We start from the raw sequence: 15,209 nt of genomic DNA, 5'->3' as shown, positions 1-15,209 counted from the left end.
AATAGTTTGTTACTTATATCACATTGAGGACAGTACAGATATGTCATATGTCTCATGTCATATGAAAAGAAATCCATTTCGAATAGAAAATGGTGATGATAGGGAGAAAATTTTCAAATCCAAAAGAAATTGTTTTAATTACCATATAGATTTAATTGTCTATTTATTAATAAAGGTTTTGTTTGAGTTTTATGTCATATGAAAAGAAATCCATCCCGCTATCCAGCGCTTTCAAAATAAAACATTACGTTACATCGTAAACGCTCCATACTACATTAGAAACAGTGATCTCCACCGTGACTTTGGCCTGCCAACAGTCGACGACATGGCTAAAAGGTATGCCGTTGAAAACACATGTCAACGTTACAGCATCAAGTCTTCTCCAGACGGTTGCAGTATCTAGACGGCTAAAAAGGGAAACAGTGGGAGACCTAATGGACAACTTGTAGCAAAATAGCTTCATTTTTACCTTAAATATTCCAATCAAATTGCTTATTAGTATCTCTTATTTGTTATTTATACTAGGCACAATATTAAAACAATTTTTGTCTATATTTTAAGAATCGTTAATAAAAAAATAAAAATAAAAAAAATATGAAAAGAAATCTATTTTGATTAGAAATTGGTGGTGAACGTAAAAAAAAATTTCAAATCCAATTCCTTCTGAACGGTTGTGTTAATCAAGTAAACCCTTGGGCTGACCATATAGCTGTTCTGGATATCGCCAAATATACATCATTATAAAATTTGCTCACATTAAGATTAAATTTTTTATTAATATTCTGAAATTTGTGTGTCTGCATATAAATGACTATATTAAAATATTGATTTTCGTGCTACTTTCTTATGAAAAAAAGTTCAAGGAACATTTCAATTGTGTATCTTTAACCGATGAGTAATTTCTTTTGCCACAGCAAGTATTAAATTTTGCTCACAGATGAATTTGACTACCCCAAATTAATACCGCAGGGAATATTAACAAATTTTTGTATTAAATTTAATTGTTTTCATTTTCTCGTTAATATCATTACTCAAATAATAAATTACTTTTTCATTCATTTACTGCAGCTCATCAATTAACGCAGCATCATCTGTGCGCACCAAGATTGGCGACCAACTCGTTCGAAATACGACAATGTCAGCAATTAAAACGAATGACGCCGCTCAGTCTTGATTCATAGGAAATTGAGCGCGTAATTCAAATTCAAGCACAAATAAAAATTCGTAATTAAACCGCACTCCTCTCCCAATCTCCCATACAAGAACTATTCAATATTTATGTTGTGATCAACCAAATAGGAAGTTACAGGCTATAAAAATCGGTGGCACGTTTGCTGCAAATGTTTATTAGTTCTCTGCCTTCACAGAACTTCACAGAACTTCCAGACTTTGTCATTTTCTACATGAACATTCTGCAGAAGTGTTGAAATGTTCGGTATATTAATGTTATCGATGACAACGATGTTGTGTGCATAAAAACCATTAAAATGCAGCGCCTAAAATGTGCGACTCCCAATTTAGTCGTGAAGTACGCTTCATCGTTGGAGAGCCTATGGAGTACTCCGAAAATAGCATAAACAAAAAATAATATTTAGAAAGCATATTTCAACTTTCAAAAACATTAAAGGGACAACAAAAATTATGAGAATATTATTACCAACTGTTAAAAGATTTGTGATTCGCATATATGTTCCTACAAGCGCATAATACACGCACTTCATATTGTAGACAATATATAGTACCAGCAGTTCGGAGCATAGCAGATGCACATTAGTCTCGTCAATATTGAGACATTTAGAGTTATTTGTGTAACAATTTTATGATTAAAAAATTAATAATTTAAAACTTTCTAAATGTAATCCAAATTCTTAGTTTAAAAAATTGGAAATATTGTTTAGTTTCTATTAAAAATTGATTCAACTAACCGACTGTGATGTTTGTAGTACAGAGAAGTTTACGAAAAACTATGTTTCCAGTACAACGAGTCACTAAAAGCATAGCAGATTTTTTTTTTCTAATAACTGAACTTTACCTACATCCTGTAATGTAAGGGACCTGGTCAAGTTTATAGAACTGTCAGGTTAGTTTTCCTTCACCGAATGTGGGAGTCGTTACCCTTTTCGGCATTGGCTGTATACTGATTTAAATCTATGTACGTAACAATGCTATTCCTATGGTATCACAATGGGCCATTATTTGAACTCAAGTGGGTTTTTTGGAAACAAGGCTGTCACTTCAACCTACCTATTTTACCTAGTAGACTACATTGTCTTGCGAATAAATGTCAGAATGTGTTATTGGAAATAGAAGCTGCCAGTCCGATATTTTTCTCCTATGCCAGATCACATACAGACAGTCCTATATAATGTAACTAAAAATCTCGTTTTAAGTAGAAATCATATTCTGTCACATGTTATATTAATTTTCATATCATTTGAGAAAAATATAATTATTAACCTAATAGCATTAAGATAATACTAAAAATTAAGATGAGAAAACTTCTTAAAACAAGCAAGTTAAAAGAAAGTACTTCAAATCATTCTTTATTTTTTTCTTAGCTGGTCGTAAAAGTCGTATATAGTCCTTGGCTGCATACAGTAGCCTCCGTCAGTTAGCTAAAGCCTACGCCAGGCAATCAGTCAGGCGGCTTGTCGCAAGTTACTAATACAGAATGCGGTATATTGATATTTATATTATAAATATCAATATATATTCACTTTTTCAGTGGAAAATGATTTACTAGTTTTTCTTAGCCTCGTATTAACTTTTAATATTACAAATGATATAAAACTGCAAATTTCCACATTTTCAAAATTTTGTCCAACATATTTTTTCATATAAAAGGAATGCGAGTAGTAGGCTTTACATTTCTTCTTATTGTACTGGTCGCGTTCTTCAGTACAGTTTCTGTATTACTTCTGCCTTCTGCATATTAATCTGACAAAATTTTACGTTGAATTTTTATTTGGTTATTCTAAATTTTAGAGTTTCCCTATGATATAAATCAATGTATGTTGAATAACTGTTTTATAATTCTAAATTTGCATTTTACTCACCATATAGTTAAAACCAAGCATCTTGTATACAGCGTAAGTAGAATGTTCATTAAACCGTTTAAAGTTTAAATCTAATTCAAAATACATTTCAGAAAAATCCAGTACATATATATTACATATATTATTATATCTGGGCTTGAAATCAAAAACATAACACTTTTAAGTCAAAATGGAACTTCTCAAAATTTATTAATCATTAGTTAATCATTAGTTTACCAATATCTAAAATTAAGCAAAAATGTCATTAATTATATTTTTAAACGTTATTAAAGAAAATATTTCCATGTAATAAGTATAATTAAAATTACAAACTGCTTAAAATAATTATTTAATATTTAGACAATTCTAATAATAATTTGACATTAAGAATTGTTGAAGAAGCATATAATTTAAATTAATTACAATTTTTAAAATAAATGTGTAAGCAAAAAGACATACATATATTGTCTTTTAGTTTAATATTGTGTTCTAAACACTATATATTAACTATATATATAAAAATATATATTAAGCATGTGTGAACGTCATTTGTTCTTTATATAAAATATTTCAAATATACGTTAGAACTGAAAATAAATAAATTTTGTGGAATGTGGAACTTGGGATACACGTGAGATTTGGCAGCACTTCAATGTGTCATTGTCAGCTGTAGATATTTGTAATCGAAAACTTAAAGTGAAATTTTTGTTTTTTGTTTATTATAGACAAAATGTCTGAAACTCCAAAAACTCCAGGAAGTTTAGCAGTAGCAAATATAAAAAGTCGTGATAATGCTTTAGTTGAATTTAAGCGGCCTATTGGTACAGTGAAGAAAAAACAAAAAATACTAACAGAGGAAAAGTACATAGAGGTGTGTTAAAAGGCTTAGTTGTGAAATATTCATTTTGAAATTATTTTATTTTATAGGAACTTTCGAAAATTATACAGCGAGATTTCTTTCCTGATTTGGAAAAATTACGTGCCCAAAATGATTATCTCGATGCTTTGGAACGAAAGGATTATGCACAAATGGAAATTATACGCTCAAAATTCAGCGGACGACAACCAACAGCTCGAAGTCGTTGTAAGTATTTAAATTAACTTAGGAACAATAATAATTATTTATAATATAAAAAAATGTTTTTCTATCAGCTATGACGCCAGATACTTTTGAAACACCAACTAGTAACATTGGACATACACCACGGAATGAGTCACATGGAAATGATACCCCAAAATCTACATTATCGACATCATCAAATAAATTGGAAAATAGTGTAAAATCCTTGTCAGATAAACATTCACTTGATTCATTTCTACAAGCATATACCAGTGAAGATAATTACAGTTTTCAAGAAATTATTGATACTGCAGAACAAAAATTGCGCGAAAAGTTTTCAGTACTATACAATGAAGAAAAAATCTCTGCGGATAAACTAGCACGTGCACTTACTTTGCCAAGTATAGAAAAGCAATTTGAAGATCCAGATCCAATGAGAAAAGTATGTACTCACAAATATTTTAAATATATTTTTAACTAAGTAATTATTTTTAGATTGAAACATGGACCTATAAAAATATGAATTCTATTATGTATATACCAGATGGTGTGGAACTGACTGAAACAGAACGCGTTGAAGCTGTTAATCGGAAGCAAATTATACAACACAATGCAACACGGCTTTCAGTAAATCCATTCAATGAAGAATTAAGCCAGAAGACTGTTACGAATGCAGCCCTTAGTCAAGCCACATCAACAAGTGAGAAATTTGGTGTCGATGGAAAAATAGTAAGCAAAGAACAAACACCACAAATAAAGGGTTTTAGTTTAGTAAAAACACCTTCGCCCAGACCGGGTGATGCATTTTCGCCATTAATGACATGGGGTGAAGTAGAAGGAACGCCATTTCGTCTAGATGGCTCTGATACGCCAGTGCGTTCAAATGCAGGTCCCTCATTTAAAATAAATGAGAACTCACGACGAGAAACTATTGCGCTTGAATTGGCTGAAAAAGTTGGAGAGAAAATGCGTGCACAAAAACAGCGTGCAATGGATACAGCCAGAAAAAATATTAATTCACCACTCATACGTAACAATATAGATAGATTAGCATCAATGTCACCTGCAGCACGTCGTTTTGCAACCACTAAGTTGGGTTTGCGTACGCCGTCCATGACACCTTCCCCATTACGAACACCAATCGCAAAAACAAAATCCAAAGCACATCTAGCGATGGTAAAAACAAATCAAACGCACAAAACACCTGTAACCAATCCAAATACTCCCTCATCCGCAACGAACACACCTAAACAAATTAGTGACAAAACATATTTGACAGATGATTTGTTAAATATTCCTACAAAACGCCTAAAAGCTGCAGATTTCTTTTAATTATTTAATTGAATGTAAATAATTTTTTCTTTGTAAATCACATTTTCCAATAATCATTAAAAAAAAACTTTATTTTAATAAGTTTACATTATAAGAATTAAAAAATTGTGACTTTCGATTAAGAAAATAAGCTAACTAGCACCTTCTTACTAAGCACCTTCGCTTCCATATTTTGTTTATTTCACATGTATATTAATCCCAATAATCAACGTGATCACCTGAGTTGAAGTTTCCTGATTCCAAAATACTTATGAATTTGGCAGTAGTTTCTGTAGTTGTTAACATTGTTTTTGTATCCCTCTGTTGCTTAAAGGCCGCTGAAAGATCCTCATTAATAGTTTCTTTTTGCACCAATTCTGTCATATCTGTATCAATTGCACCAGGTGCGTAATTAAGTACGATGGAGTCTTTTGTCTCCTCAACAGCTAGAACACGAAAGTACATATCTCTAGCTGCTTTGCCGGAGCAATAAAAGCTCATTGAAGCAAAAGGCTCAATGCCACACTTTGAGCTCAAATTAACCACCAATTTGGGCACACCAATAAATTTTCGATAAAATTCGCAGTTCAATGAAACTGTAGAAAACAAGTTCAAATGATAATATTCGGTCCAGGCTGAGGTGTCTGAAACATCAACAGCACGTTTGGAGACATCACCAACAGAGCCAGCGTTGTGTATAATAAAGGCACGTTCAAAATTTTTACCTTCTTCATCGGAATCACTAAGCGAATGATGCAATATTTCTTCAAACTCCGATTCTTTGGCCTTTGTAAGATCAATTGAAAATATGCATACTTTCAAATCTTTTTTCAAGGCTTCAATAGCAAGTTTGGTTTTATTTAAACCATCGACACTTCGTGCTAACAATACAACAACAGAACCCGCTTTCAGCTTTGCTGCAATTTGTATGGCCATGGTTTGTCCAATACCACGTGAGGCACCTGTGATTAGAAAATAAGTTTTCTGTTCCAAGTCTAATACCATGTTTTTTTTTTTTTGATATCAAGTTAATTCAAAAAAAAATTCTATACTAAACACTTGTTGCAATACAGAATCACCGCTGAGCGACTACTGAAAACCATCTGTGCTTTTGTGCAGTTGGAGTAAATACCTCTCCACTTCTCCCATCGCTATTCAATACAAATCCGGACCAAATCCGCGCATTTTCTCAACGCTGATTCATAAATCGCCTGAATTGAATTTATTTTTGTTGCTTCGCTCTCTTTTTATCAATTCACAAAGCTTTGATAAGCTCGCACTCTTGCTTACCAAATTATAAATTCAGAGATTCAGTGTACCGTAAAAGAGGGGTGTTGTGGTAGGTTACATGTGTGCAAAAGTAAAATACTTAAGTCAACAAACGCATTGAGATATTTAAAAAAACGAAAAACTTGATTTTAATTACAATAAAATTTAAATAAAATTCAATATATAATACGTTTTTGAACTCAGAAAATGAAATACATATACTAGTTACGTATAATGCTTACCAAAACAGAAGTCTGAATATCAAGGCACAATAACATTCCTATAAGCAACACTGTTTACTATTTACTTAAATTGAGCATATCGAGTAATATTCTTTAGAGTACAGAAGTTTAAGGCAATCCCTTAACGTCGCTAAAGCAACGAGTAAGTAAAAAAATTCGCCCAACAAGCTAATGGGGGTTGGAAAGTAGTTTTAAGATGTAAGATGTAAGTCAGTTAGAAAACGACCTAATCAATTATAGAAAAAAAGAACGATAATTCAAATAGTTCTGTTAGGGGAAAAGCAACATAATATTTTCTAACTAACCAGCATGTCGTTAAAATAATTCCATAAGTCATTCTTTTTATTGAAGCTGCAGTATTGAACAAGAACAAGATAGTGTATATAATTGCTGTCACTGTCCTACCCAAAGAATATCTTCGGTATTCTTTGGTCCTGCCCTTATAACTTTAAAATTTAAATATCTGAAAATATACATAGATTGCTTATTAGTTTTTCTAAGCAAATCATGTTGTAAATAAAAAGGTAAAAAGTTTTTCTGAATGATATCGGAAGGTAACGATTAATCACATAAAAGTAGATAAACCAATGAATTATTGAAATTATAGTTTGCTACTATAAAAGTCTGCATTTTAAATATTAAAATATTCCCATTACATTCAAAATTTTCTATATTCATCAACTATATACTTAAGTTAGATTGGACTGGTTGGCATAGAACACATTTTCATATTTTACCTATACCATTGATACTGTATCCGTTCTTACCGCTTGAGCAGTTATCATTCTAATAAAGCCTTTATATTGAGTATCTTGTCTAGCCTAAGAATTTCGATTACCGTACGGAATAAAATCTTGAGACAAAGCAAAGATCTGACAGGCAATTATTTTTGAAGGCAATTATTAGGGAGTTTAAAAAATTGATTTACTAAAATATCAGGAACGAAATTCGGCCCATTAAAATTAATAGCTCTAAAGAATATTGGTCGAATATTTAAAAGAACCGTAAAAAACAGAGGAGATTTTCCAGAATATCTATGAGTTAATGGGTTGGTTTCTAAAAAAAAGTACTTTGAAGTTTAAAAAAGACTAATTATTATTTAATGAATAATGATTGAAGTTCTTATTTATAAACACAATCGGCTATAAGAAAAATTTTAGGTTCATTCACAACCATAGTTTTATTATTATTTATATATTATATATTTTATTATATATTTATAAATTATGATCCAACATTACTGAAATCAATATTAAGTCCACTTAATAAATCTTAAGTTCTAAAGCTTCAACACTATGATAAACAAATTTAAAAGATTGAGACCTCCTGCAATCTATTCTCAGTTTAATTATTAAAACTTATTCATTTTATTCGTAGACATTTCTACTGATAATATTGTAGGAGTGTTGTTATGATTTTGAATCACATAGCAACCGAGTGTAAGAAAACAGATTATTCTTTTAAATATTGATAAATGCAGATGGTAAATAAATATAAAAGCGTGTATTGATCATCTGTTTGCATTATTTAATATGCTTCACAATATATATGTTAATCTTAGAATTATTTTTATTTGTTATTATATATTTAATAAATACAATACTTTATGATTGAACCATAACTATAACATACATTATTAAATATGTACATATATTCTTGATTACCTATACGAGAAGAATTGATTCAGCATTATCCGTCTGCTTGTTTGTCGGTAATTAGTAGCTTAGTAATTACTTTAATCCATCTACCTTTATATTACAACTACAAGTGTATCCAGAAATATTAAGTTTAGAAATGTATGACATTGTTTGATCATGTTATATGATTTTAATATGATTATATGATTTAATTCTACATATGATTAGTCATCTTAATCTAAGTAAACGTAAGCTGCACATAAATCTATTAGTCTCTAGCAACACCAAATCGTATTTATAGATTTGTGATAGGCATCTTATAGAACATCCACGCTTTTTGCGAAACAAAGAAATGATTGGAGCTTCATTCTTCAACTTCTTGAATTATGGAGTCTCAAGCGCTTTAAACATTTTTATGTTACATACACTTAAGTGTGGGCTCAAATCTTTATATATTTTGTACATGCTTCACAGCTCTTCAGTACTATTCCTATCTTGTGTCGCTAACAGACTTTTAAGAAACCTATTGTACTGTTGTTACCATAATTATTTACTTTCTATCTTCAGAAATCAAACATTTTCACCTTATATTTAAGAAGTTGATACAAACTTTTCTCCAAAGATTAATTAAAAAATATTTAAGAAAATATTTTTTGATCCAACAACAGAACCTCTAATAAAAACCAGACGACTTGATTCCCCACCAACCCATGACGACTCTAGTATAAATTGAGTATTATTCTTATCGTTTGATGGACACTTGACTTTTTCGTTATGTAGATTTTTAAGAGGTTTTAATATATAAAATATAGTACGATATAATATAAAACAGTTTTTTTAAATGTTCCTAATATCATTCATATCTGCCCTTGGTGACCACCGAAACATATGGCAAAACAATTCGGATGGTTTTTTATAAAAGGTTGACTATTCATATATAGATGTAATTTTTTCTTTTCTGAGAAAAAACAAAAAAAAACATATAATCCGATATATTTTCCAATTAAAAAAAAATTATTTTTTAAAACAATTTTTTTTGTAACATTTAAGAGATATTATGATCTTCAAATAACCCTTGGCTACAAAAATAAATCTTTTTACGAGTGTATTAGTGTGAAATTAAGATTGATCTACCTTAAGTAGATCATGGATTAAGATTGCTTTGATATATTTTAAAAAATTGAAATATCTCACGATATGCTATGAGGTCGATCACGATGTTTTCACTGGTAAAATCCAATTAGTCATTCGTCGCATCGAAAATATCACAGCTCAATACAAACGTACATACATGTATATACATGCATATATATAAAACTACTAAAGCCTTGTGTAAACTTTTAAAAAATGTTAAAAATTTCGTTGAATTGTTTTCAGTTTCGTATTAAATATATTATTTATTGATAACAACCAGCTTCTACCAGGACAGAGCTTATCAATTTTCACGTTGAGTACACAGATAAGAGATGCTTTGGCATGTTTTCACTTTAATGTGCTGTAGACATGATAGATGTCGCACGCCTCACATAGGAAGTTGATTTGCAGAGAAAAACAATTGCATTTCTTAGTACAGTTGAAAATACGAAAGTGAATATACACGCCACTAATTGTTTTATTAAATCTTATTTGTAAAAAAGAAAGGAAGAGGAAATTTAATAGTTATGGCATCAAAAAGATTTGATTTATATAAACGCTGCTTTTTTATATTAAGCGGCATATCGAATCCCTTGGGAAAAACTTTAACCATAGAAATGTGTCGTCGATTCAAGGCAGGCTCCGTAGCTGTGTTAATAGATGATTCTGAAGAGAATCTGCAGGAATTGAAAAAAGAGTTGGAGTTTCTTGAAAACGATGTGGAAATTGTTTGCTGTGACATTGGCGACTGGCAAAAAGTTTCTGGAGCAACTTTCAGAGAAATACTTGCTGCCTCAGTTAACAATTACATAGTAGATGACTTTGAATTGGCATTTATTCTACATAATGAAGGACTTAATGCCACAAGTAAATTAATAGAACCACAAATTGCTAAGGATTGGAAATTATATGTTCAAGAGAATCTTTACGCACCTGTAGCTTTAAACCAGGAATTTCTAAGATTTATGCATTTCGATGGCGTGAAAAAATTGTGTGTCAATATAACTTCAAGCCTACAAGTGAAACCAATTGTATACAGTTCATTGATGGGGTCATGCAAAAAGGCTCGTGATATGTATTTTCGTGCTATGGCTGCTGAAGAAGGTCGTAATGGTGTTACTGTCTTAAACTATATGCCTGGTATACTTGCTACTCATGAACCTGAATTGGATGTAAATGGTAACTTGGTGGAAGTAAACGAATTGAATATGGATGAAACATTACTAAATATACCACGTGTTAGACCTATACAGACAACTTTGAAACTTATTAATATTTTAGAAGATATGTCCTTTATATCTGGGCATGATCTCGATTATTACGACACCTATGTTTTATGAGTAGTACTTGAAAAATATTATCAGATATATATACGTTTTATATTTGATGATATTTTTCATTTGTATAAATTGATGGCGAATCATAGCAATGATAATATTGAAAATGTAAATGATATTTTAAATAAAATTTTGATGATGTTTGGGGGTGAAATGAATGGCAACGGACCGGAAAATAATGAAAATTTGTTGTTTTATTTATTTTTGTGAATATATTTTTTGTGATATTTGGATATTTCAGATTTTTGAACAAATTGTTAAGTTTTTGATAAGTAGAAAAAGTAGAAATTGTAGAATTCACATTAGAAATTATAGAAAATTTCAAAAAAAATATCGCGAACAACACAAATACGTAATATTATTACTACAAGTTCTATTGAAGTACAACTTGAGAGAGTCTTCTTAGCCAATCTGGACAAATTAAAACTATTGACAATCCTAACAATGGCTCTTGTTTCTAAATCAATAAAGATACTGAAGAAAATTCTTTTTAATCACAAGGTGCGTGATAAAAAAGTTTTATTCTGCATATCACAGTCTTCGGGTGTCGACGTACTTCATCTTTAAAAACAGGTAGTTCACAGGAATATGTGCACTCAATACCCAGTGATCGTTTGAGTTCAGGACTATTTAGACTAGGAAAATTGATTTGGCTGGTTGGTCTGTAGTCGAAAAAAGCCTTCTCTTATACGGTCAGATTATTGAGTATCCCTCAAAAAGCTTAGGATTTTATGATGGAAGTGATTCACCTCCATTTGTAAACTTATTGACTGTTTCGTTACCATCCAGTCCAGACAAGATACCAATAAGTAATTATTTACCTTAACTTTTAACTTTTTAAACTCACAGAATAAGTATAAGTAATTACTATTAATTAATAGTTTTCTCTAAGTAATTACTTATACTTATTCTATGAGTTAAAAGAGTAAGTTTAATTGAGACATTTCAAGAATTAATCTCATTTTTTTATTAAAATAATTAAGTAATAAACAATTATTTTACTGAATGTGGTATCAGCTCTTGTTATCATTTTGGTAAACCTATTGAAGCTTTAAAATATCAACAGTTCCATTTCCATATTCTAACAAACGGTAATAAAATTACTCGTGTTTTTCACATGTAGCTCACTCACAAAATATTCTTATCATAAAGAGCCTTGTGGCCAGGGAAGATCAATGACTTAACACGTCACTGATATCACAGTCTGAATGTGAATGTGTTACTAGGCGAAGATTTTATGAAGACCTTGAATAAAACACTTGTTGGGTCCTCCTTTAAATGTCTTTCAATTTAATAATAGTCATGTTTTGATTTATTTATTTTTATGAAAAATTAAACCTATATATCATAAAAGAGTGAAGTAAATTGAAACTGCGGAAAACATTGCTCTAGATACTTTCTGCTGACCTAGTTTGTCATAAAAACAAAAATTTTTTTAATATTTACATTTTTATTTGTTTCAATAAATACTATTTTAAATTTCAAAAATTTGTTGACTCAATTGATAATAATTTTTTTTTTCAAAATTGCACTAAATACTGAATAAAAAATTGGACTTTAGCTGACATGAAACTTTTAAAAGTAAATGACACATTTTTAATGCAATTCTCCGTGACTGTGCTACTTCAAAGTAAACACCGATTTAACAGCTTATAGTTTCATATCATATATTTTATTAAATAAATATATAAATATAATAATGTAAAATATTTTTAATGATATTAATCAAAGCATATCAACTGAAATAGTTTCGTATGCATATGGGTCGCAAATCAATGAAATATGAGATTATTTTAAAAACAGCTTTATATTATATAAACAATATTATATGACAGTTTATCAGGGTCTGGCGATAGATTGATAAACTCACTTGTATAGAAATCTGTTCTATTAAGCGGGCTGCATTTTGGAATGACTCTAAAATATAGGCCATGTTGTGTTTCTTTGATCTTATCAATTAACAAATAAACATAAGAAATCATAATTATTGTATGTGGAGATTACGACTTTTTTAAGTAAAGAATTTACACATAAATGAAAAAAGAGTCTCGAAATTATTTCGCCCAGAAGAATTTATGTAATAACTCCTGCATAAAAACCTGCGGTAATTCTTAGTTTAATCTGAAAGCTTTTTGGATATTGTATTAAATACTTAAGTTATTGCAAATAAGTATCTTTTATTTTATCTTTTCTGAATGTTTAATCATTTCGTTGTGATTCCACGTCTTGAGTTGTAAGCCATTTAGAAATGTTGATATATTGATTATTTTGATGACTAGTTCTCTATTTTCGTCTACTCTATTTTTCTATTTTAGTAGCTATAAACTCTAACTACAACACTATTTCTAATATATAAATAAATGTTATTTGTCAATATATTCAAGTTTACAATTTACTAAGCTCATATTCTATATTCCAATGACTTCTTCACATTTTGATGCTGTGTTACAAATTTCTATATATTCAGAAGACACATTTTTCTATTAACTTTATCAAATTATCTATACATTATTTGAAACTTCCATAAACCTTTTGCATAATTATTACATTTTATAACATTTAAGTTATATGTTCAATTTCTGAAATGGTACGAAGAACATAGATAGAGATCAGGTTAAGAGAAACTGCATATTGGAAGATCAAGAAGTAATATTAAATGATATAATGTTTCGGATAAAATCTATTACTTTATTTTCTAAAAAAAATTCTGAAAAATTTGGAATCTGGTTTAAATTCCTACAGATAACTTACTGATATGGTATATACTTCGCATGCCCATATCATCGGAATTAATATATCACAATTCAAGAGAACCATTTCTTTATTGGCATGCTTTTTATTATGAAATATTAGTTCACCCACATATTTAAAAGGGCACCATAGTCTCATGTGCTCACACAAATGACAACGACCACAACACTATAATCCATATTATAATCACATGAGAACAATCCAACTGATTGATCCTATTGCCTACTCGTTGTGCCAAACAGCGCTTGCACTAAAAGTACACTATTTAATAGGTAGGCATAAATCCGCCTATTGTCAAATTTTTCAAGGAAATAAGTGGAAAATACTACTGATTCATTTTGTCATTATCTATTTGTCGCACACTATCAGTATTTCAGTTACAAAGTGCTTTAATTTGGAATTATATCATTAATTTCTATTATTTTCTAAAGTATCTTCTGAACTGTCGATATGAGTAATTTCAATGTAGTCAATTCATAAAATTAACCCATTAATTTTATAGTTCGATTAATGATAGGTTTTGGTTTACATTACCTTGTTCTCTAGATTTTCTGCGAATATGTTGTTTACATTATTAAGTTATGCGATATAATCGTCAAGAATAGCTTATTTTAATACGCTAATAAAATAAAATTAAATGGTCTATTTATGAATTGCATAATTATCTGTAAAAGTTTTATATATCAAAGTTTCCAAAAATAAAAAACTTTAATCTAATCTAACTATAGAAAAGAGTAATTAGATACTATGTACTCGTATATTTAAAATAATAGATTAAAACTTCCTATGATAAAAAAATATAAAAAATTATCGTTTTTATAAATGCATAAATTTTTTCTCATATTAAATAAATCAAAATACATATTTTCGAATTTTATACAACGTTATAAATACTAAATTAACAATCTGTAGTAACAAACGTATTCTGCATAAAACATATGAAAAACATTGCTGTCTGTGAAATGCGGCAATTGAGTCTCTTGTAGTTCGAATATCAAAAGATCATTTAGCATTCATTCGCTACAAGAAAAGTGAGTTAAGTAATTTCTTTCTTGGAATATGAAATTTAGAACTACTGTTCTCTGTTTTTACTTTTTATAAGAACTCGCTATATGTAAATCTATAGTTTAATTATCACTTCAAGGTGAAGAACAAAAAGTCACATATCATGGAAATGATTTCTCTTTTTATGCAGAAACTCAAAGCAGAAAGAACTCAGAATGCATTTCACTACAGAGACTATTTAAGCTCTTCTTTATCTAATTTGACAATCATTTAAAAGCATCAAACATCAGGTAGACCCAGATCAGTCGTTTTTTTGTATAAGTGCAGCAGAGTAACTTGTAGTAAAAAAAACAGTACAGAGTTGTTCAGAATCGTTTTATGTAAAATTTATTTCGAAACATTTTGTTGATAATTTTTAATTTAACACC

The 15,209-nt window shown here is 29.8% G+C and overlaps 3 protein-coding genes across 3 annotated transcripts; 2 read left to right on the top strand and 1 right to left on the bottom strand.

The window, feature by feature from the left end:
* Positions 1 to 3,719: 3,719 nt before the first annotated feature.
* LOC119663320 (splicing factor ESS-2 homolog) lies at positions 3,720 to 5,518 on the top strand. Its single transcript, XM_038072938.1, has 4 exons — positions 3,720 to 3,906; positions 3,963 to 4,119; positions 4,188 to 4,537; positions 4,591 to 5,518. Exons 1-4 carry the CDS (start codon positions 3,766 to 3,768, stop codon positions 5,425 to 5,427), a joined length of 1,485 nt encoding a protein of 494 aa, XP_037928866.1. The 5' UTR covers positions 3,720 to 3,765; the 3' UTR covers positions 5,428 to 5,518.
* Positions 5,519 to 5,529: 11 nt separating this feature from the next.
* LOC119663321 (sepiapterin reductase-like) lies at positions 5,530 to 6,796 on the bottom strand. Its single transcript, XM_038072939.1, has one exon. It carries the CDS (start codon positions 6,409 to 6,411, stop codon positions 5,620 to 5,622), a length of 792 nt encoding a protein of 263 aa, XP_037928867.1. The 5' UTR covers positions 6,412 to 6,796; the 3' UTR covers positions 5,530 to 5,619.
* A 3,239-nt stretch (positions 6,797 to 10,035) lies between these two features.
* Positions 10,036 to 11,193, top strand: LOC119663323 (sepiapterin reductase-like). The gene has a single exon (XM_038072940.1). The coding sequence runs from the start codon at positions 10,216 to 10,218 to the stop codon at positions 11,026 to 11,028; it is 813 nt and encodes a 270-aa protein (XP_037928868.1). The 5' UTR covers positions 10,036 to 10,215; the 3' UTR covers positions 11,029 to 11,193.
* The last annotated feature ends 4,016 nt before the right edge of the window (positions 11,194 to 15,209 follow it).

The sequence above is a fragment of the Teleopsis dalmanni genome, unplaced genomic scaffold (assembly GCF_002237135.1).
Source record: "Teleopsis dalmanni isolate 2A unplaced genomic scaffold, ASM223713v2 unscaffolded_contig_0294, whole genome shotgun sequence".
Classification (NCBI taxonomy): domain Eukaryota; kingdom Metazoa; phylum Arthropoda; class Insecta; order Diptera; family Diopsidae; genus Teleopsis; species Teleopsis dalmanni.
The sequence above is the reverse complement of the archived record's forward strand: the minus strand, read 5'-3'. Positions and strand labels throughout refer to the sequence as shown.